The sequence below is a fragment of the Struthio camelus genome, chromosome 5 (assembly GCF_040807025.1).
Source record: "Struthio camelus isolate bStrCam1 chromosome 5, bStrCam1.hap1, whole genome shotgun sequence".
Lineage (NCBI taxonomy): Eukaryota > Metazoa > Chordata > Aves > Struthioniformes > Struthionidae > Struthio > Struthio camelus.
Window position 1 is genome coordinate 41,764,798 of NC_090946.1, and position 21,116 is coordinate 41,785,913.

Sequence of the window (21,116 nt, forward strand, 5' to 3'; positions counted from 1 at the left end):
ATGTCAGTAAGTTAAGATACGATTTCCAAGGGGCAGTTTACAGAATTGGACAAACATCTCCGTCAAGAAAAAAACGATGCTTATTGAAGAAGGTCGATCCCTTACTGAAATTCTTGCTTTCCATAGCAATGAACCGTTAGACAGTGTTTACCCTAGTTCTAGTGGTTGGGAAGATCCACCTATTAGATGTATGTTTAGAGTAGTAGTCTACTGTTAGAGGACTAGAGCCCCTTTGTGTTCAGTCCTGGTCAGTGAGATGAGAGAAGATTTTCAAGCTACTTTTGTGTGCTCCTTTGGGGAGAAAGGTGCAGGATATTCCTGTTTCAAGGTAGAGGTAAACTTAAAACATTCTTACGTAAAGTAGAGGTCAACTTCAGGATCTTACTGGAGACCTTCAGGCCAGCCAGAAAAAAAAAAAACAACGCTGTTGAAGTACTCCTCTGACAAGAGATTACTTGTCAAGAATTGACCTTATTCCTCATTGTAGTGAGCCTCTTAAAGTTTGTCCATGCTTTTCAGGATACTCTGGGCAGCTGTGTTGTAGGGATTTTTTTTTTTTTTTCTTTTCTTCTCTCTGGCTTCTTTGACCCGTCCCATCCCTCCCCAAGTTGTATTAAATGTCAGATTACTTTGCATAGTCAAGTCCCTGGGGAGGCAGTGATGGAAAGGGAGAATACCCTGCTGGGGAGGGAGGGATTGGACCACATGATTTCCAGAGGTCCTGTCCAACCCTGACTGTTCTGTGGTTCTGTGAATATGCTTCTGGAAGTTTGCAGAAAACTCTTAAAAAATATATTGTTTAGCAGGTCTTTGGAACTGTCAGAACCATGCAAGTTTATCACAGAAGTTGAGATACTGACTGCCTCAAGTGACAGCAAGAATATGCTTCTCTTAAACCATTTGCACTCTTGCGTCAGCATGGTGTTTGCCTGCCGGGCTACGCCAGCATTGTTTGTCGGACCGGGTGAAGTCAATCCATATTGAGTAGATTGGTACAGGAGATTCATCTGTTTCGTGCAGCTAGTGGAAATACGGAAGCAAAGAAACGTGTGCATGTCCACTAATACTTTTGTTTAAGTGAAAATACTGATGACAGCTCTTACATTATTTGTTTGGAATCCGGACTTGTTCCTGTTACTCAGGAAATAGCTATTAAAAAAAAAAAAATTTCCAGTGAGATACAGGATGATTGCTACTTACTATTACGAGTAGCTATTATTGTTTCCTTTTTTCTATATTTCCACGTAGTTCTCATTGCAGTGGTGACTTCCCTGTTCTTAATTTTGCATCATGGTGTGCTTCAGATGAACTTCTTACCTTGTACTAACTTTGTGTACTTGACTTAGGAAACTCTGTAAGCTCCTTTTCTACTCAAGAAAAGAAGCTCCCTCAAATGCTATCTTTGCCCCTTTGCGTTTTCTTCCAGAACTGCAGGAAGCCTAGGAAGGTGGAGCATCCTGGGTTGGGCAAGATGAACAAACCTCTCTGGCTATCTATCTGAGCAAATTAATCGGTATCGGAGCCTATCGTCTGAACAAATTGTCTGCCATGGTGTGGCCCGTGATGTTAAATTCATTCTCCAAGGCAGGATGATTGCATACAAAATGCCTGTTGGGAATGGCTGTTTGGCATGGAGTAAGTCACAAACCATCCATGTCTGTGAATCGTTCACAAGAGTGCTTGCTGGCTTAAGGCCAGAACCATGCCACAGATTATTTTGGTATTTTAATGCTATAGGTAGAGTTTCAGTCCCCTGGCCCTGTTTCAGTTACTAGTCTAAATGTAGCTTCTCTGTCTGGTAAGATACTTTAAATGGTGTTAAAACTTCATGTTTTTCAGCCCTTCTTTTTCTGAGCTAAACATTAAAATGGTGTGGAACTATTATGAATGATTATATATGAATGATATGTTAAATAGTCCGCAAAACATACATTTTACACTTTTCATTGAACTTGAAATCTCCAGCATGTTCTGAGCTTTTGTAACAGAGCATATGTGAGATTTCTAGACAGAGTAGCAAGATGGCGAAATGAAGCATTTGTTAGGGTAATCTCTGAAGTCGTCCATTGTCATCTCTCCTTTTCTTTTTGATTACTGTTGCTGAGGACCCTCTGCCAAAAGGTGACCGATTCTTCAGGGACCAGCAGTAAGGGTGTGGGCTGCCAAAAAGAGTCAGGTGAAGGTGAGAAGAGAGTGCTTAGAAACAGATTATGAAGTGCAGCGAGGGAAAGGTGCTGACGTTTCTGTAGCAACAGTAAAGCTTCCTTGTAATGTGGGATTTTTCCTTTTGTGTCTGTGTTCCTCACTCCTTAAGGTATTTTATTCCTACAAGCTCAAAGACGTTTGGAAGTTTTGTAACTTCGGAACTGGTGGAAGAGCTGGTATTAGAAAGGTAGGAGGACTTCAAAAAGGCTTTTAAAGCTATAGACCCCCCTGAAGTTACGCAAGGCTATCAATAGGGTTCACCTTAGAAAAGGTTGATACTAGTTACGTAGGTAGAGCTATTCTTATGTCAGAACTTAATAAGGAGTAGACTGCTGAGGTTCTTCATTGTTGTCATATTTTTCCTTTTACCAGAAAGTCAGGAAAAGGCAGAGAGGAAAGATTTCCCATCCTGAAGCATTTTTCCCTTTGTTGTTAAAGGAAGGAAAAAAGTAGTGGTTTTGCTTTACACACATCCATATACAGAATTTGTAAACTTAGAAGGTGTGAATTTCTTGATGGACAGTGGAGATTTTTCTGCTTTCGACACCCTCCACCCCCATCTTTAATGAAAAAGGTACCGTGTCTCACTGGTCTTTTGGGAACTATATTTCCAGTATGATATCACTTAAAAATAAAAAGTTCTGCCATGAGAACAGATCTAGCTGGATAACTGTAAACCCTTGAGTTGGCCTCGTGTAACTTGTCTCAAAGCTCAAAAGCTTTACCATGGTAGTATTTCTAGTGGAAGTCATTTTCTCTTTTTCTCAGTCTCTGGATCCTAGCATCTTTTAAACTACCCTGTACCCCCCCTTCCCTGCAGCATAATGATGTCTAAAGGTAGTTTAGACAGTGTACTTTGGCCTGCTTAGGAGAAACTGTAGTCGTCTCCTGCATGTAGAATCACAGTGATGACACAGTGTAAGATGGAAAAGCTACAGGAAATATCAGAAGGTTTCGAGCAACCGGGACAGTTTATGGATGACCCAGGAGAGCTAGAAAAAATGAGAAGTGCTCATGAAATACAACTGCTAATCGGTTAAATTATGTAACTTTGCACCTCTGGCACATTTAATACATTTTCAGCATAATGATATGTATCTATTTAGTAGTTCTGTAATTTGAATAGAATTTTTGTTTGAATAATTTTTATTCAACAAGTTGTTTCCCCTGGTTTTGTGATGGTGAGCTCTGCCTTCTCTCATCCAACCTTGGGGAGGATTAAGAAGACGCTGCAGAGCAGCTGTGCTATCTGTTCACATCCTTTTGCTTTACTTTCCCTCCCTTCCTCCCTTTTACTCGGAACTTAATTTCAGATTCAAGCTTCTGTCCCTCTCCTCATCTGAGGAATTTTTGGAATGTGAGTACTCTGGGTCCTACAGTACACCCTTTTTTAAAGGATATGTGAGCCCTGGCATAGCAGTTAAGCTCCAGAGAATCTGGACGATTTCTGTTGCAGTTTTGGTTTCCCTGCCTTTGTGACTTTGTGCCAATGGGTCCATCGCTCTTTTTCAGTGCAGAAGCTGAACGTGTAACTCTGGCTTACTACAGAATGACTTAGGAGCAGCTTGGATGCATCTGTCTTCCTCAGAACGAAATGGCTTGATAAAAAACGCGTCCAAAGAGTTGCTCCTGTTCCTTAAAGCTAGATACTAACAAGGACCAACAAGTACAGGAAGTGTGACGGGGAGTTGCTGGGAAAAATTACCGACTATGGATAAGTGCTGTTCTTCAAGTGTGATTTTTATATAGCAAATCATAAAAGTTTCTGTAAGCATACAGAGCCGCTTGCCGGACAGGGAACAAAGTTGCGTGCTCTTCATAGGCAGTGTTTGAAAGTTGTTGAAATGCTTAGCTGAAATGCAGTGAAGTCTTACTTTAGTTGCCATTTCAGTAACCATGGTATGTTTGTTCTGGATCTAGACTGCCCAGATCCTAGGCATGTAGTGTCTTCTGACTTACATTCTCCTGCTGTTCTTTTTCTCTACCTAGTCCCAGCACTAATTTGTGGGAGGATATTTACAAGACGGAACGAATTTGATGGGCTTTCAGCCACAAAGAAACAGTGTACTTTGTCAGGCTTCTGCCGGTGCCAGTTCGTTATTTCCGAAGTCGTCAGAAGGCAGTTTGGGTTACCTCCTTACTGCTCTTGGTGGACTCATAACAGAAACTGACAGGGCATTATGCAGACTCATAGCTGCTCTGAAGAAAGATGCAAGAAACCCCAGTAGTGAGTAGTAATAGAATAACTTGTTTGTCTCCTTTCCAAATACAGAAGCCACCAGAGATCAAAGCTGCTTTCCTGGGCAGAGAAGAATGGTATCTTTAAAGTCAGCACATGGAAAAATATCTTTGAAAGAAAGAGTGAGATTGTTCTCTAAGGCTAGTAAGTTTCCACCTAAGGTCACCCTCCTTGCTCCTCTCTCTTTCTGTTTGAAAAGGTATGACTTTTTGCTAGCCTAGAGATAACTAGGGAGCGTGCATAGCAACATGTAGAAGCAAGGGTGCGTTTCTGGTCCGGTCTAAAACAGCTAGAGCTGATAATCTTGAGTATCACAAATTACGGCTGAAATAAAAAGGTGGTACTTCATCATTCAGGTGAAGTTGTCAGCTTTTCCGAAAGTGAGTGATTTAAAATTTTATGCCTCATTCTATACAGAGTCTGTACTACCAACACTTTGCAGGGCCCCTCAGGACGTTGTCAGTGGAAGGTGCAGATGACTTGGGAACGTTCCAGTGGTGGTATAGCAGTGGATGGTACATAGTTTCGTTCCTCTTCAAAGATTGGAAGATTCTACAGGCAGTAATGTGCCCCCACACAGACGCACTGTGTGCATATATATATATTTTATATATATATTTCCTCCCTCCCAGTGCAACCTCTACTAAAGGAGGACAGACTTTATTAGTTTTTCAAACTGTTTCCAGGTTGTCTCTTCTATAGCCTCTATCACACAGCCATGGGAGATACTGCGTTATACAAATTTTAAAAAATACTGATAATCATCTTTTCTCTGGCAGAATTATTCACAGTGGTAATTGTTCTAATATGGTGTCAGTAACTATAAGGTAGTGAGTTTTTATGTTGTTGCTTGAATTACAGCTAGCCCTGCTCTGAGTTATGGGTAGGGGGAAGAAGGTTTGCCTTAAGAAAAGATTGGCTGAAGGAGCCAGATATTACAGCAAACACTAGGTTATAAGACGTCTTACTGCTCTGTCAAAAAGGAAATTGTTAATTAATGATTTACCTGCCCGTTACAAATGGAGTCCATTTTAAATTAACGTAGCTGCAAACTTCGCAGGTGCAGATTTCATGACTGGTAATTGGAAATGTGCATCATTAACTACTTGTTACTAATGCTTATATGATAATTTAGAGTGCTCTTGTTGCATATTGTTTTTGTTAAGTTAGTGTTGTATCTAGCCTGATCTGTGGCCAGTTGAGTCAGTGCAACAGCTTCACCTTTCTAATAAGAGTTTCTTAAAACAGCAACGTTACTGTGCGATATCTTCAAGGAGTTGCAGTTAACTCAAAATAATGAGTACCGTGAAAAGCGTTTATTAGAGGCCTTTCACTGATACAGAATTGCATATTGCCTTTTTCTTCCTGTTCTGAACCTAGTGGTTTTTGTGATTAACTGTTTGCATCAATTTCAGGTAAGTATCAGTTCAGAGAAGAAGGAGGTTGCAGCTCACCAAAAAGAAAGGAAAAAAGGACAAGGAGAAGGAAGGAAAGACAGAAGAGAAGAATAGGAGGAGGGCAAGATTGGGTAGTTCAGGGAACTGGGTGAAATGGAGTACAGAATGAAGGTATAATTACTTTTTCTTACTTCAGGAGGGGAAAGAGTTCTGCATTCTGTAAGTAAGACCAGTGATTATAAGATTAAAAACTTACAAAAAATTCCTTGAATAAGGCTTGTTTTGGGTTGGGGAGGAGAGCAGAATCTGGTACGGTAAATGGATGCAAGGTTGATAATTAACTGCTGCAGTTTGCTACAGCACTGCAGTGGTTCTGCATCTCTGTCTTCACAGATGATTAGCAAGTTTTCTTGGTCGGAGGACATGGGAAAAACAAGTGCTTTTCAGAATATCTTAAATATTTAAAATAATTTCAGCACAGATCTTTTTGAAAGAGCCAAAATTATACTCTTCATCACGTTAGCAGTCTTCTCTATGGCCTGAAGAAGCCTAGTTGTATGATGCTGTGACTCTTGCTTTCTTTGGTATAAGAGACCGTTACCAAGTAGGTACTATTTCAGCTCGTGCCAAAATGTTAGTTAGCAAGAGTCAAAAGTAGTAGCTTTTAAGGGCAGTTTAATTGTAGCCTATTTGAAAATGTAGGCAGGAAAACTCTGCCCTGTAAAGGTTTTATCTGATCCATAATGAAGGCATAAATGACAGAGATAGGTTTTGCTCTTACTAAAATCCATTTTGCAGAAGTTGCTAGTGGGAGGAATTCCTAGAGGATAACCACCTGCCTAGGATTGTTTATTGGCCAGTGTAGCTGGAGATGTTGGTTCTTAATGTTGTGATGTAATCTCTTTGAGTCTGAAGTGAAACAAAATGTTTTGGCCTGAGCGCTATTGCTAAGTAGATACTCATTTTAAAAAACGAAACAAAAACTGTTCCAGGATGCGTGTGAATACAGTGAGGATGACGAGCAGGTGGACATTGAGACCGTGGAGGAGCTTTCAGAGAAGATTAACATTGCCCGTCTGAAGGCCACAGCTGCTAATATCCGACCTTCCAAACAGAAGTAAGCATCCTTGGAGAGCGCTACAGTTTTGTATTTAACTGATGAGCTGGCATTGAATGAACCCATTAAACAACGGGTTTAATGTAATGGTAAGATGAAGCAAGGCTTTTGTCAGGTCTTCCTGAGCACTGGGGCATCCCAGTGTCTGTGAGGACTCAGTTGTCAGACTAACAATAGATTAAAGGTGTCTTAGCCTTTTTGTTTTTTATTTTAATTTTTCCCCTCCATTTAATTCATTTCTCCATTAGGATGTGTGTCTTGTAACGTAAAACGCTTCTAAGTGAATCACCTCCCTTCCCACATCCTGAAAATAAGCGAGGTCACCGTGGTTTTAAACATGATTTTGCAAGCTTCTGTTTTGTTTGTTCTTGCTGGTAGATTTATTATTTTTAGGCAGGAGCAGTCACTGGCTTAATCCCTAAAAGCTTAAACTTTGGGACCGTTGACCCAGTGAAGAAAGTCTTTTTTTATTTGCATTATAGTCTGCCATGGTTGGATAGCTTGGCTTTTTTCCCCTTCCCCACCCCCTCCCCCCCCTCCTCTGGAGTGTTTTTTTTCTTGTTGCATTTAGAATGACAGAATGCAAAGTAAATGCATTGTTTGCTTAAGGTATGTAAAGATGGTCATGGGTGTTTCTCTGTGGTTTGTACCAAACAAAAGAATGGGGTAAGTTGGGTCTTTAGTTCTTCCTCTTTGAAGATTTTTTTTGTAGAAACTTTGAAGAATCTGCTTGGCAGTATTATATATCTCTCAGTTCCATTTTTTTTCCTTCAAAGATACAGCTTGACTTTTAACCTTAGACAGGGACTTTGCTATTCTCTATAAATTGCCAAAATCTTTCAACAAGAAGAGGACAATAGGTGTTGTGTTTTGTAAAATAATTCTTTCAAATGTATGTGTTGTTCCTTTTTTTTGTTTTCTTGAAGCTCATGAGAAATGATACGAGGAAGCTGTTTTTGTATATTAGGGTAGTAATAAATGTGAGGGGGCTTGGTCGGTTGTTCTTGGTGGGGGAGGAAGTACTCTGCCATCTGTACTTAATCTGTATTTTTAGCAAAACAACCAAAACCCTTAACCAAAATCAGAAGGAAATACTTACTCTCCGCAGCTGATAGTCCCTGAGTGGATTTACTCTGTTTAGCATATAGAGAAATAGCTTGGCTTCTGCCCTGTGAGATAAGTTAAAAACTTTCAGAACAGCTGAATTTTTTCTAGGATGATGGCATTGAAGATAGAATTTACTTGCTTGAGAAAGCTCGACAGTATCCTGCTTTCATTAGGAAGGAAAACATAATTTCAAGGGACAAAATGAGTAATTCTAGGCTGTTAATGAGAATAGAGTACATGAGATGAGTAGTGTTGGGAAAAACTTTTTGCCTTTCTTCCAGATACCATGCTCGTAATTCTTCGGATGAAAAATTATCAGAAAAACCTACGAAGGTATATGTTTGCTCTCCTCTCTACTTTTGGTATCGCACCTCCATTTTAAAGATAAACTTTCATCTCAGGCGAGACTCTAATGCAATTTATATACCTTTCATGTTTCTATGAATAAATGCAAGAGACCAAATGTGTATATTGGGGGAAGGGGCTGAATCTAATTCTCATTAAAAAAGGACTACCAGTGGTATCTAGTGGATTTGATTCAACTTTATGAATAGGAGGAATATGTGCCTTTTATTTACTACTAAATTTTCTTAGGTTTTCTGTTCTTGGTATATATAATTTTGGCAGCACAAGTAAAATAACGAATGACTGAGAATTGTTTTCTTTTGTCTACGACAGTATGTAGGGCTATACAGATTGCAGCACTGGGCAAAGGATTTCTGAAAACAATAGTTTAAATAATAGGTACTTAGGCAAGTTAAAGACAACTGAGAAACCTTTCAAACCAAAACTCATTGCAATCTTTCTGAAGTTGATGCTGTATTTTAGGGTGACTTTGAGGCCAGTTTCACTAGCTGTCCATGATACTAACCATCAGTCACATACGCAATACCATGTTCAGAGCTACCTGCTGGGGCAGTGGGGCTTTGAGGTGGGCTGTGAACCTGGTGTATGTCTTGCATATTAAACTGGTGCATATGCTTTTGCCTGAGTAGAGATGAGTTCCAGGTTTCTCTGCCTGCCCTTGCCTTCTCCATGTGTTCTTCTATCTGCCCTCGAGGTTATGCCATATGACTGATGTCAGGCAGAGAAGATGGCATGAGGCCCTTTGTAATACAAAGGACTGAACGTTGCCCAACGCAAGAGCAGATGCTGTTGTAGCCATCCTGAACTCAGGCTGCCTACTGAGGCAAAATGGATGTCAAGAGCCAGGTTTCAGAAGAGTGTCAGCCTTCAGATTCCTCGTAAGGCCAGCAGGCGCAGAAACAGTATCACTGGAGCTGAGGAGTCTTTCCGCTGATCTCCTTGGGTTTGGAGCAGACCAGAAATGATCTAAAAATACATATTAAAACTTCTTAAGTATTACTTTGGCATAAAACAAATAGCATAACAATGCAAAACCTGTAAGATTAATGATGAAGTAACAAACCTTCTGATATGTAGACGTTGATAATTACATGGATTACCTATCGACCTTCATGGAAATTTAAACAAACACACCAAAAACCCAAAGTCCATCTTTGACACTTCATTTTTTTGGTAACTGTCTGGGGTGATCACTATTAATAGCTTCTTTCGCATTCTTCTCTACAGGGTCTGCTAGCCCTTATCCATATGTATCTATGAAACAAAACAGAAATGAGATTGGTTTAACTCCAGGGAAAGAGTCAAGTGACCTGTATTTGTTTCGTTTGTTTCTAGACTTTTTTTTGACAATTAACAAAAAAATCATTGGGCTCAAACCCATGCGAGTTTGCTGTAATACTGTGGCTTACCTAAGTAGCCTTGTATTGCAGAGTGTCTGTGTAATATATTTCCATTATGTGGAGAAATGGAATGCTTATGAACAGAAAGGGCTGCTCATGGTCTTTTCCTTCAGGGAGGATGCAACTGTGTTGGTCACTGTCACCATATTTCATGCTTCTTGCTTGTGCTTCTGAGACTGAGCATTCATGAAGACATAATAGTTGAATAGCATGATACGAAATACTGATGCTCTCTGTGTCCTGGAGCATCTAAGAAGGTGTCTGTAGAAACCTTGTAAATCAGGTATGCACCTGAATAATGTTTGCTGTTGAGTTACATTTTTATTTAAACTGGCCAATACGATTTCTTCTCCAGCAGAAACCTCAATTCTGGAACAGAAAGCAGAAGACTGAGGCAGAAGCCTTTGCTCATTACCGCCAGACACACACAGCAAATGAACGCCGGCGACGTAACGAAATGAGAGATCTCTTTGAAAAGTTAAAGAGAGCTCTGGGGTTGCACAATCTTCCCAAAGTCTCCAAATGTTATATTCTCAAACAAGTAAGTATTTTGAAGCCTCAGCTCTGTGGAGCAAAATCCTTTAATTTGGACAGAGTAGTCGAGTAGCCTTTGGGTCCTAAGTGGTACAGAAAGAGAACTTCTGGCACCCTTACAGGACTCTGTAGAGCAAAGCAATATGTGAAAGAATCTGTATTCTCAATAGCTTAATCTTAATGATACAGCTTAATGGCACGGTCCAGATTAGCCTTCTCCTTGTTTCCTTTGTGAATTTAACCATGGAAAGTTATGTCTTAGTTCAGTAGGTATTTTGCTGTGTACGTTCAGGCAGTTTTGAAATAACGTTGAATACAAATCTTACTTTTTTAATGCAGGAGGAGATAGCATTTTATTATGCCTTATACTGACATAAAATACTTAATTGTAAAGATGTAAATGACAGGCAGCAAAACATAAGTTGTAGATAAATAGTTATGTTCATCAACTCTACCTTGTAATTGTGGGATATAAATGTTTTTCTCTTAAAAATGGCTGAACTCTGGAGGAAGGCAAAACAAGTTAGTTATCCCCTTTCAGCTTGTATGTAGGGAAAACTGGCACTACGCGATACTTCACATCCTTTCTCTGTCTCCTAGTTTCTCAAGGTGATGAAAGTGTCTGTAAAAAGTCCTGTAAAGTCTTGTAGAAAGGAATACTGTTTTGCTGTTACTTTGTGAATTGTTGGTCCATACATCACTTCCCCGATGCTTTTGTAGGCATATGAAGAAATCCAAGGATTGACTGATCAGGCAGATAAACTTATTGGACAGAAGAACTTACTGACTCGTAAACAGGATGTTTTGATTCGTAAAGTATCCACGCTTTCAGGTGAGACTGTTTTTTTGAGACGGGCTAGTTGGAATAACAAAAGAAAACGCTTGCAAGAGTGGGAGGGAGTTAGAGTAGCCATCTGTGGTTTTGGATGAGTCGATAGCGTTCCTATAAAATTTAGACTCTTGACGCCAAGCAAAGACATGCCAAACTCTCACTCAGCGATATGCTCATCACGCTGATAGACCTACTGCTTTTATTTTCCTTTTATACCGAAAGGGAGGGTAGAAAGGTCTGTGCTTCAAGCAAGACTTGGGTTCCTCTGTATTGGGGGAAAGTTTTAGTGGGAAGAGTAAGTCACTTCATTGTATCACTGGTAACTTCCTGAAACAGCATTTCTGCTGCGTGCTTCACGAATACGCACAGCTGTCTTTGTTTACTAACAGATTCCTGACTCTCTTTGTCAACTTTTCAAACGACTATCCCTGTACTGCTTTTCTGAAAAGTAATGATAGTAATGGCTGCTAGATGCAGAGTGCGGCTCTGTACACAGAACAGAATTGCAGTGTGTTCTGAGCTGTTGTTACTCATCTGGGCATTTCAGATCAGATCCATGACCCAGTCAGTGGGCCTTTCTCTCTCATTTGACTGTGTGGGAAAGCTGCAGCATGTGTTCAGCCAGTGCCAAAAATGTGTGTGAACAAGCATAAAGCATTAAATTATTCTTTCTGTGGTCTCTTTATTGTTTGGGAGTAGAAGCAGGAGACCCATCTGTAAAGTAGAAGTGAAAGATGCTTAAAGCTTGTGTATTTGGATGAATTGGTTGATGTATATTGGAGATACTTGGTAAATACTTTGTTTTAGTGGAGCCTCATCTTACTCCAGAAATGTGTGTTAGGCGTTTTGGGCAGGGAATGAAAGCAAAGAACAACTTTGCAAAGTAGTTTTTCTGATCTTCTGCATTTCTGTGTGAAATACCTCAAAACTGTTGGGGCAGGGAGAGGGCAACCCTCTCCAGAGGATTACTTACAGATGGACTTTAAAGTTAGACTGTGATGTTACAGCATAAACGCTCTAAGTAGGAAACAAACTAGGACGGTTAGTTGAATTTAGGTCATGTTAAAGTGTGTGCATCTGCAGAAAATGATTTATAAAGTCCTGTTATTTGATTTCAAAATCGTAGCGTACTGAATAATCATAAATTGTATATGAACTTACCTCTAAATGTCCTTAAGTAATAAGGTCCGTCGGCCCGAGTAATTTCGTACAAGGTAAAAATAACATTTTGCCACGTAGTAACGTATATACCATTAGGAAAGACATTTTTTCCACAGTTGTAGACATTTTCAAATGGTACCTGCTCAGCTAGTGTTTGTCCAAACTGAGTTCTGTTCATCAAAGTTGCAGGTAGGTTCTTTTTAAAGTTAGTTGGATGGGGTCAGCTGGGTAGATTTTTAGTTCAGTCTTCAGCTCTCTAATTTTGGAAAGTGAGTTTGAAAACTGATTGACTCTGTGTTGATTTCTCTATAGGGAAAACAGAAGAGGTAGTCCTGAAGAAGCTAGAATACATTTATGCCAAACAAAAAGCAGTAGAGGCACAAAAAAAGAGGAAACAAGTCAAACCCGAGGAATCTGTTGCAACCTCAACTGCTAGCACGCAGCAAAAAGGATCTTCTGCTCCATCCAGAGAGCTGGGCCAAAGGGCTGTTACAAACAGAAGAGGCAAGCCATTGATACTTGCCAGAAAAGGAGGCCATGCCACAGGTGGGCCAAAAAAGATGCACACTTCACAAAAGGGAAACAGACATTTCAGGACCGCGTGGGAGGGCCCTGATTGTGGAGTCATGTTTCCTGAAGCAAAACTCGGTACAGGAGCAGGAAGTGTCCATCCATTAGGTGTGGAAACCATTTGTTTCAATGCATATGAGAACAGCATGTTTGAGATGTTCTGACTAACGTGACTTTTGAGTTTCAGAATGGTGGGGAATAAGTTCTTTATGAAGTTGTCCGGCAGTCCTGTGGCGTTTCACTGTAATCTTGCAGTAATTTCTGTGAGTCAAAGGTAGATTTTTTTTTCTGCTGACTTACAAGTAGAAGCTCAGCCCCCAAAATCACAAAGTTGGTAGACTAGATTAAGGTTTTGAAAGACCTCTCCCCAAGTAAGCTAGCTCTCAAGGTAGGAGAAGACTTGCTCATAGAGTAAGTTATAGAATTATTGGACACTTGATCGCTTTTTGGAGCTGCAGAGAATTTGTGGGAAATATTTGATATTTATGGAGACTTTCCCACCAGCAGCCGAAGGAGAAGGAGCAAGAGAATGGAAGAAGTCCAAACTTTCATGGTAGTAGGACTGCTGTAACGCTTGATAAGGGTCTGGTGATGTTTCTTGCTTTGGTCATAGAGCTTACTTGAAGTGGTCTTGGGCTTTTATAAAGCAACATATCATTTCTGTTTCCCAAGCCTCACTTTTGTCCAGTCCAGGGAAAGTTTAGACATCAGAATTTGGATGCAGTGAGAACACTTCCATTCTTTGAACTGAGCAAAGTCACTTCGGCCTTCACCGAGACTGCTGTGATCTTTGATGGAGTGCCACTCTGGAGGATTAGGATTGTATTACACTGGACAAGGAAGTCGTGCAGACCCGTTCTAGCCACCTGCTTAAGGCTCCCGGAGCCTGTCTAGCTTCTGCAGTAACTTTCTAATCTGGGGCTTGTAGACCTTTTAGCTGGAGTTCCTTCCGCGCCTGTACTTAACGCTTTGGACTGCAGGATATCGTTTGCTATCACAGACGCTATGTCAGAATAAATTATTCTGATTCGTGTTTTTCTTTTTTGCAGAGAACACCTCATCTTCTCTTACGCTAACTGCTGCAAGCCTAGTGATGACTCCACAGGGGCAGGTGCTTACACTGAAGAGTCCATTGGTACCAGGGCAGGTAGCGGCCGTTCCTTCCACGCTCTTGCAAGCTGAATTAAAGCCTCGAGCTGCCTCCACTACCATGACAACACAGTCAGGTATGATAATGTGGTAACATACTAATTGAAAGATGAGAATCAACATCATGGTGTTCATTGATGTACATATCTGTTTACAAAGTAGCATTTTACTTCATGTTTGTTTTGAATGTTTGTTCTTTACAACTTATCTGAATGAGATAGAATCTGATGCTGATACAGTTGATATAATTAGCTCAAACTGTCAGTTTGTCAGCAGGTAGGTAAAATCTGTTAAATTTTCATTTTACCCCAACTGGGGAGACAAGAACTCTCAGGAAAGTTAATGCAAAAGGAAGAATGTAGGGAAGTCATCTTAATCACCTAATCAATCTGTATCTCTATTTTTTACCAGTTTCTGGTGATATTACAGTGTAAAGTCCTACATAGAAGTGCAGGGCTTTTATTTTTCAGACTTGACTGAGTATCTGAAAGGGTCTTGTTTCCCTCCCTGCCCCTCCCCCCCCCTTTTTTTTTTTGGATAAGGTATTGCTTCTGTGATGATTCAGCTGCCAGGATCAACAGTTCCTGTCCAAGTAAAAGGAATCCTTACTAACTCCACCATTCCCATTACACTGTCAACTGTTGCTGGAAACCCAGTGCCCTCAACAGTAGTAACAGCTGCAGAGCCCAATTCAGGTAGGCTCTTTTTTTTTGGTGCATCGTTTTGCTTGTATGCAGGGAACGTTATCCCTGCAAAGATGAAGCTTAATTGTTTTCCTCACCAGGAAGTAATGACAGGTGTTACTGTCTAAGTTTTCAAAGAAAATCGCTATTAAATGTTCGAGGGGACTTTAGGGGGCTACAGATCAGGAGCTTTTTAACTTTTCTTTGCCTAGCTGATTTTCCTTGCCCTCAGCAAAATAAGAATAAGCAGAGGCTGAAGCGTGTCCCTGGTGTAATGCATCTCACTGGGGAGGCTACAGTACCAGGTGGCAGTGGGAGTGTTGAAGACCCTCGCCTGTTTCCCCCAGCGTCTTACTCCCAACACAACCCCTTCTCAAACCCTCTCTCTGCTGCCTGTTGAAGGCCGCCTGTGAGAGCAGAAATGCTTTTCAGGACTGAGAACTGCATGCTGGGTCTAGGTGTATGGTGGTTCCTGACAATAGCGTGCTTCTTGTTAAAAGGAAGCTATTAATTTTATGGTTCACTGTAGTCATTTGGGCATAATGAACACTCAAGCAAAAGAAGTTTGCTTCAGATACAGGACTGGGAAAAATCTGAGTGTTGTATTCAGGAAACTGCTTAGCGGCTAAAAGTAAGTAGCCACATAGTCCCTGAAATGCCTCTGTAGTATTATGCACAGAAATAGTATTTCAATACAAGTGTGTAAGTAAAGTGTGAAAAAATAGTGAAGGAGAAAATTCTCGTTCTGTTTTCTTTGTGCATCACCGTAAGAGTTATAAGATTTACAGTTATTTGCATTTTGGCCAGCCTGCTGAAAGAAGGGACTAGGCAAGTGGTTCTGTGATGGTAGATGTAGAACTTGCTCTTTTTTTCTGCAAGTTGAAAGTTAAGCTGTTAATATTCCAAGGCTTCGCTTGGCCAAAATTGTGTAAGTGGTTTAAATTGTGATTAGCAGCTTACCTGGGGAAGATCTGAAAATGATCGAATTATATTCAGTTAGGAATTACCTTGCAGTTGTCATGGATCCTAACGGGTTTTGCTGTGTTCGATTTTGCAGAAATTGAAGATTCATTCATGATGCCAAAGATCGTTAATGTAACATCACTGGCTGCTGAAGGAAGTATGAGTCTGAACTTGAGCAGAAACAAAAGTTGTAATGTACTGGCAGCTTCAGGTACTCAGGTTTCTGAGAAATCCCTGGCAGTCGCACCTCCTGAGAGTAGGAAAAGTGACAGCATCCTTTCTGAAGAGAAAGCCAAGCCATGTCCTGGAGACAGTGGTGGAGATGGCAGAAGTACCACAGGTCCCACAAAAGTTTTCTTTGAAAATAAAGATGGCTTTCCACAGCTCCGCAATGTATCGTGTACAAAGGAGCCTCCAGACTCCTTTAGTAAAAAGCTCTGCATTGGTGAGTTTGTAGGAAGCCAAGCCAGGAGGAAAGACAGTGATCCTGGAGGAGAAAGATTAAAAGCAAAGGAATTGCCATTCCGCAAGCTGCAGATTAAAGATTCTAGGATAGAAATGGAATTGAGAAAAGTAGCTTCTGCAATGGAGGAAGCAGAACTGGATGCGGGTGAGTTACTGAGCAGCATTGAGGAGAGTGATGACACTGATGAAACCCTCACTTCACTGCTCAATGAGATTGCCTTCCTCAATCAGCAATTGAACGATGATGCTTCAGGCATGTCAGAGTTACCCAGTACTCTAAACTCAGACTTCTCTCATGGAAACTCAGAAGCTCGCCGGGGAACAGCCAGTGATCTCACTGCTGCAGATGGTTCTTCCTTCCAGTTTGGCCATTTGGGAGGCAGTTTTAAGGACCTTTCTGAAGTTCCAGAGGGTGGTGGCTCTATAAGTCCTCTCCTGCTGCACCTGGAGGATGATGACCTTACTGACGGGGACAAGAATTCTGGGGAACCTTCATCTGAAGCGGATGTTTTGAAGATAGTAATAGGTGCTGAAGTGAAGGACCCAGTTCCCAATCTATCTGTAGCCCGTGGTGGAAGTGGCAAAACTGTAACATCCTTGGTGGAGACCACTAGTGCGACTCCACCAGTTTTGCAGATGAAGACTAACCCAGAAGCTAGTAACGCTGACACTTTGTGGAGGCCCATGCCCAAACTGGCACCACTTGGATTAAAAGTGGCAAGTCTGCCAGTGGACTCAGAAGGGCAGAGTACTAAAGTGATGCCCTTACTGGCACCTGTCGTTTCAAAATTGGCGCCCACTGGAGTAAAAACTTCACTATCTGCAGCTATTCAAGAAGGACAGGATAACAAAGTAATGCCCACTTTAGCACCTGTGGTTACAAAATTGAATAATACTGGGACCTTGCCTTCAAATTCAGCAGGCAAATAAATGCATATATATTTTTTCAAAGACTGGAAAGAAAATCTGGAGCAGTGTGAACGAGTGTCTTGAGTTTTGCAACCTCCCTTGTCTGCAACACGTGTTTTCTATATGGCATCAGCACTCTGTTCCTGAGGGCAGGCCCCAAATTGAGAAATAAGTGCTACGAAACTTTAATCGTGTGACTTAGGTTTACCTCGCTGTTGCATTCTGGGTACTCCCCTTCCCCTTCACAAAACAAGGAAGATGATGTATAACCATTGCTGGGCACATGGTATCCTTCCGAAACTGGGTCCTTCACAGAAAGAGTTTGTAAACGGACTGAGAAACCCAGGCTGTAGAGAAAGATTTTTCCCAGCAGAGAGGCAGCTGTCTGTGTTAAGGGAAAATCTGGATTACTTGTTTTTGTACCAGGCAAATGATCTATGCAGAAATGAGATGTTCACATTTGCTATTTCTTTTATTTGCAGAATATGATGAATGTGCAGAAATGAGATTGGAGTTGCTCTCATACTTGTTACCTAGAGTGGAGGAAGGGAAATCAGATTTTGCAGAGTGCTGAAGTGAAAAGTTTCTGTCCTTTGGTGCTAGATAGCGCTCTGGTATAGGCTCTTTTTAGGAGCTTATGCACAGAAGATGTTCATATATATCTAGAACTCCCACCAAATGGGGAAGATGCTGATCTTTTCCAGTGTAATTAGAACTAGGACAGTATGTTAAGCTTAAAAGAAAAAGAAATAATACAACCCCCCTTTCCCCTCACCCCGCTTTACAAACAGCTCTTCCCTTGATGATGCTTGGGGCATCTAGAAGGGAAAATGTCAGGGCAGAAGTAAATTTGAGCACCCCATTGCTAAGTCTTCAAATACAGTGCTGAAGTAGCTTGAGTGTATTCCCAGTTCTCTTTCTTCATTCCTCTCCTTATTCTTGAAGATGTATTTGGTGGCTAGGATATGCTAATAGGAAGTGTTGCTTCTTAAAAATACAGAACCCTTTCAGGACTGTTGTAACAGAATTAATGAGTGAGGTGTATATGTGAATGTATATATGAAAATACATGTGTATATCTTTCCAAACCTTCCATTTCTTTACAAAATCAGGAAAGGTACTCAGAGGTTTCTCACTGCATTTGCACAAGATGTGTATAGCAAAAAAGTCAACACAAATGCTCATTACCAGGGAAATAGGGCAGTATTGAATCACAAGATGTATTTTTTATTCTTCTCTGCCACTGCTTACTCAATAACCTGTAGGTACTCTTCACTGTTCAGCTGTTGGATGTGAAGGGCCTACAGACTGTAAAGATATTTATATTTTTGTACACAATTTTTGTTTTCATAGTTTCCTTGACAAATGAAATTTTCAGCCTAGGAGAGATGATTTGTTAAGAGTGTATACACAATCTTTTCCTATCAAGCTTGTAAATAATAGAAGTTATGGTGCGCTTGAGGGGCTTCTTAAGTGCTCCTAAAAGGTAAAAACATTGCTGTGAAAATGATAGAAAATTTGAGAAATAGATGGTGCATTTTGCTTTGTTTAGGAATGTAATCCCCGATCTCACTGTTCCAGCAACGGCAGCTGGGTTTCCCCCCCAACTTCCCCATCTTTGGTGATGCACTAATGCAGGGATTTCATCTTTGCAGCACTGAGATTGTGCAGGTGCTGTGAGTGGTATTTTCCCACAATTAGGGAGCAGCGTCAGCTGTACACATAGTGCAACCGTATGCCCTATTCAATAAGCTGCATCTTTGGGATCTGTCTCTAGGATAGGTTTGCCAGGAAATATGCATACTTTGGGTATTTCCTTGTCTTTTCTTATGATTTTATATTATGCTGCAGAACAGAGAGAATCCCTTCAAACCAGGTATACATAAAGTTACTCCAGAGTCTACCAAAAAAAAAAAAAAAGATGTCTTCACCTGGCAATTTTAAACGGTGTGTTTTAAAACAGTTGCATATAGCTTTTATTGCTTTTTGCGTATTTACTCTTTTAGTGTCTGATATAAGTCCTGTATTAATGAGTTGGAAAAGAGAATATAGGTCAGCATGAGAGCCATGCAGGGTCTTACAGCTGTTGTTGAATGCCTTATAAAAGGGACCTAACATGTAAATATTTGTTGACACTTTTTTTTTTTTTAATATTGAAGGATTTTTAACCTGATTTTAAATCATTGGAAATCTGGAGTAACTAAATGAATTCAGTAACATTACTGAGTATTTCTAATAGGCTGAAGTTGCTTTTTTTTTTTTTTTTTGGTAAAGGCAGTTTGTTTTGTCAACAGATTTCATTCTGCTGTATATAAAAGGGCAGCCAGGACTGTGCTGTGATTCCTTTCAGATTCCTAATCACTGAATTTTCTTTCTGCACCCCACCCTCCATGGTCCTGAATGGCTAATTTTAAATACAGAAATATATAATAAATTTCTAAATACTTTTTAAAAGTGTACTTTGTCACTTCTCAGAACAGAGAAAGCTGTAACGTGAAAACTATTCTAACATTATTTAAGATACACCTTGTGGTCTTGAGGACGTTTTGTCCATTGTCACGGTGATGGAGAATGCCTGGATGTATTTACTGTATGGCACTGGGCAGTAAGGAGTTTTTGCTGCAGTAAGAGCACTGTAAAGGTTACAGCAGAAATTTTTGGTTCCTGAACATGATGGCTAAATAACTGAGAACAGACCACGAATCCAGCTGCAACGGTGCTGTTCCAAGAAGGATGTATGATGGGTTCTGCCTGGCAACAAAGCATGTTTGAGATGCTCTTTAGTTTTTGCTATTCTTTGTTCCGCCATCTCATGTCTGCAGCTTAATATTTTGCTATGAATTTAAATACTGACTTGCCCTTTCTCCACTTCTCTCATACTCCCATTGGTTTGGAACAAACCTGTTAGAAATCATGTATGCTGACCTTGAGGCAATAACGCGAGAGTATGTGATGAGTAGCGAAAAGATTTTAGAATCAGGAGAACAAAGGAAACCCCTGCAAGGAGCACATTCTCACTAGACCAAGAGATGTGGAGATTTTCTTTGTTTTTTACACGTGTGTAAATAGACTGGAATGTTTTTAAGAATATAATGAAATGTCAGATTTAGCTTTTTTCCTTTTATATATTAAAATATATCTTTCCCTCTTTTCTGCTTTTGAAAAATTGATATTTTTGTAGAAATCTAACAGTACAGAACTCTTAAATAACTGTATGTGAGGGACAAAGTGTAAAACTAAAATAAACCAATCAAGGTCAACTAGAAACTGTCTTTGGAAGTTTATTGCAGGGAGGAAAAGGGGGAGATGGAGGGAGGAGGAGGAGTCGTGCTGTTTGTGACATGGGGCACTGTACAAATGTACAACAAGTACGTTGTACGTGTTACAAACAGCAAACGACAAACATACTTGTTGGGGCGGAATTTTTGGGAACATAAATGTCCATTTCTTGATTCGAATAATTGGACAACCCAGAGGAGGAGATTAATCTCTTGATTAAGTCTTGGGCAGTATGCAGGCCCTGTTAGTGCCCGTGACAGTTATGGGTTTTTTTTTTTTTTTAAAAAAGTTTTTAGAGGCCACCCTGCCTCCTCCGTTGTGTGGTCTGCATGCAGGACTGTGATGCCTTGAGGTTACAGCTGTTTGTCCTGAATCTCCTCAAGTGAAAAGTAGATGCTGGAATTCGAATTGGAGGGACTCAGAACTGGAGGCCGCTTTTGAACGAGCTGGCTGTCGCCTCTGCCCTCGCTCCTCTGCTCTCAGCATGAGGAGAACAGCCGGCTGGATCAAGATCCCCTTGTGTATAAAACGTAGGTGTAAGTGCATCAACATCCCCTTGGTTAGCAGGGAATTACTAAGGGCAGCTGTGCCCAGTCTGTCACAGGACACACAGGTGTAGGCAGGCTTAGAAGAAGAAGGGACCGAGGAGATAAAAGAGCAGAGCTCTCCCTCTCCCCATGCTAGGTTGTTTGAATGAGCTCTGAGAAGGAGGAAACGCTCCTGTCAGAGACTTGTATTTT

At 40.7% G+C, this 21,116-nt stretch overlaps 1 protein-coding gene across 9 annotated transcripts in view; it reads left to right on the forward strand.

The window, feature by feature from the left end:
- Positions 1-20,355, forward strand: part of MGA (MAX dimerization protein MGA) — a 65,323-nt gene extending 44,968 nt beyond the window's left edge. For 4 of the 9 annotated variants that reach the window (XM_068945949.1, XM_068945947.1, XM_068945956.1 and 1 more), the window contains 8 exons: positions 6,834-6,958; positions 8,347-8,398; positions 10,187-10,372; positions 11,086-11,197; positions 12,671-13,036; positions 13,978-14,154; positions 14,620-14,772; positions 15,818-20,355. In XM_068945949.1, coding sequence (XP_068802050.1) covers positions 6,834-6,958; positions 8,347-8,398; positions 10,187-10,372; positions 11,086-11,197; positions 12,671-13,036; positions 13,978-14,154; positions 14,620-14,772; positions 15,818-17,118 — 2,472 coding nt within the window. In that variant the 3' untranslated portion in view covers positions 17,119-20,355. The remainder of the gene's footprint in view (positions 1-6,833; positions 6,959-8,346; positions 8,399-10,186; positions 10,373-11,085; positions 11,198-12,670; positions 13,037-13,977; positions 14,155-14,619; positions 14,773-15,817) is intronic. The other 5 variants (XM_068945952.1, XM_068945951.1, XM_068945953.1 and 2 more) reach the window with 5 other exon arrangements.
- Positions 20,356-21,116: the final 761 nt, after the last annotated feature.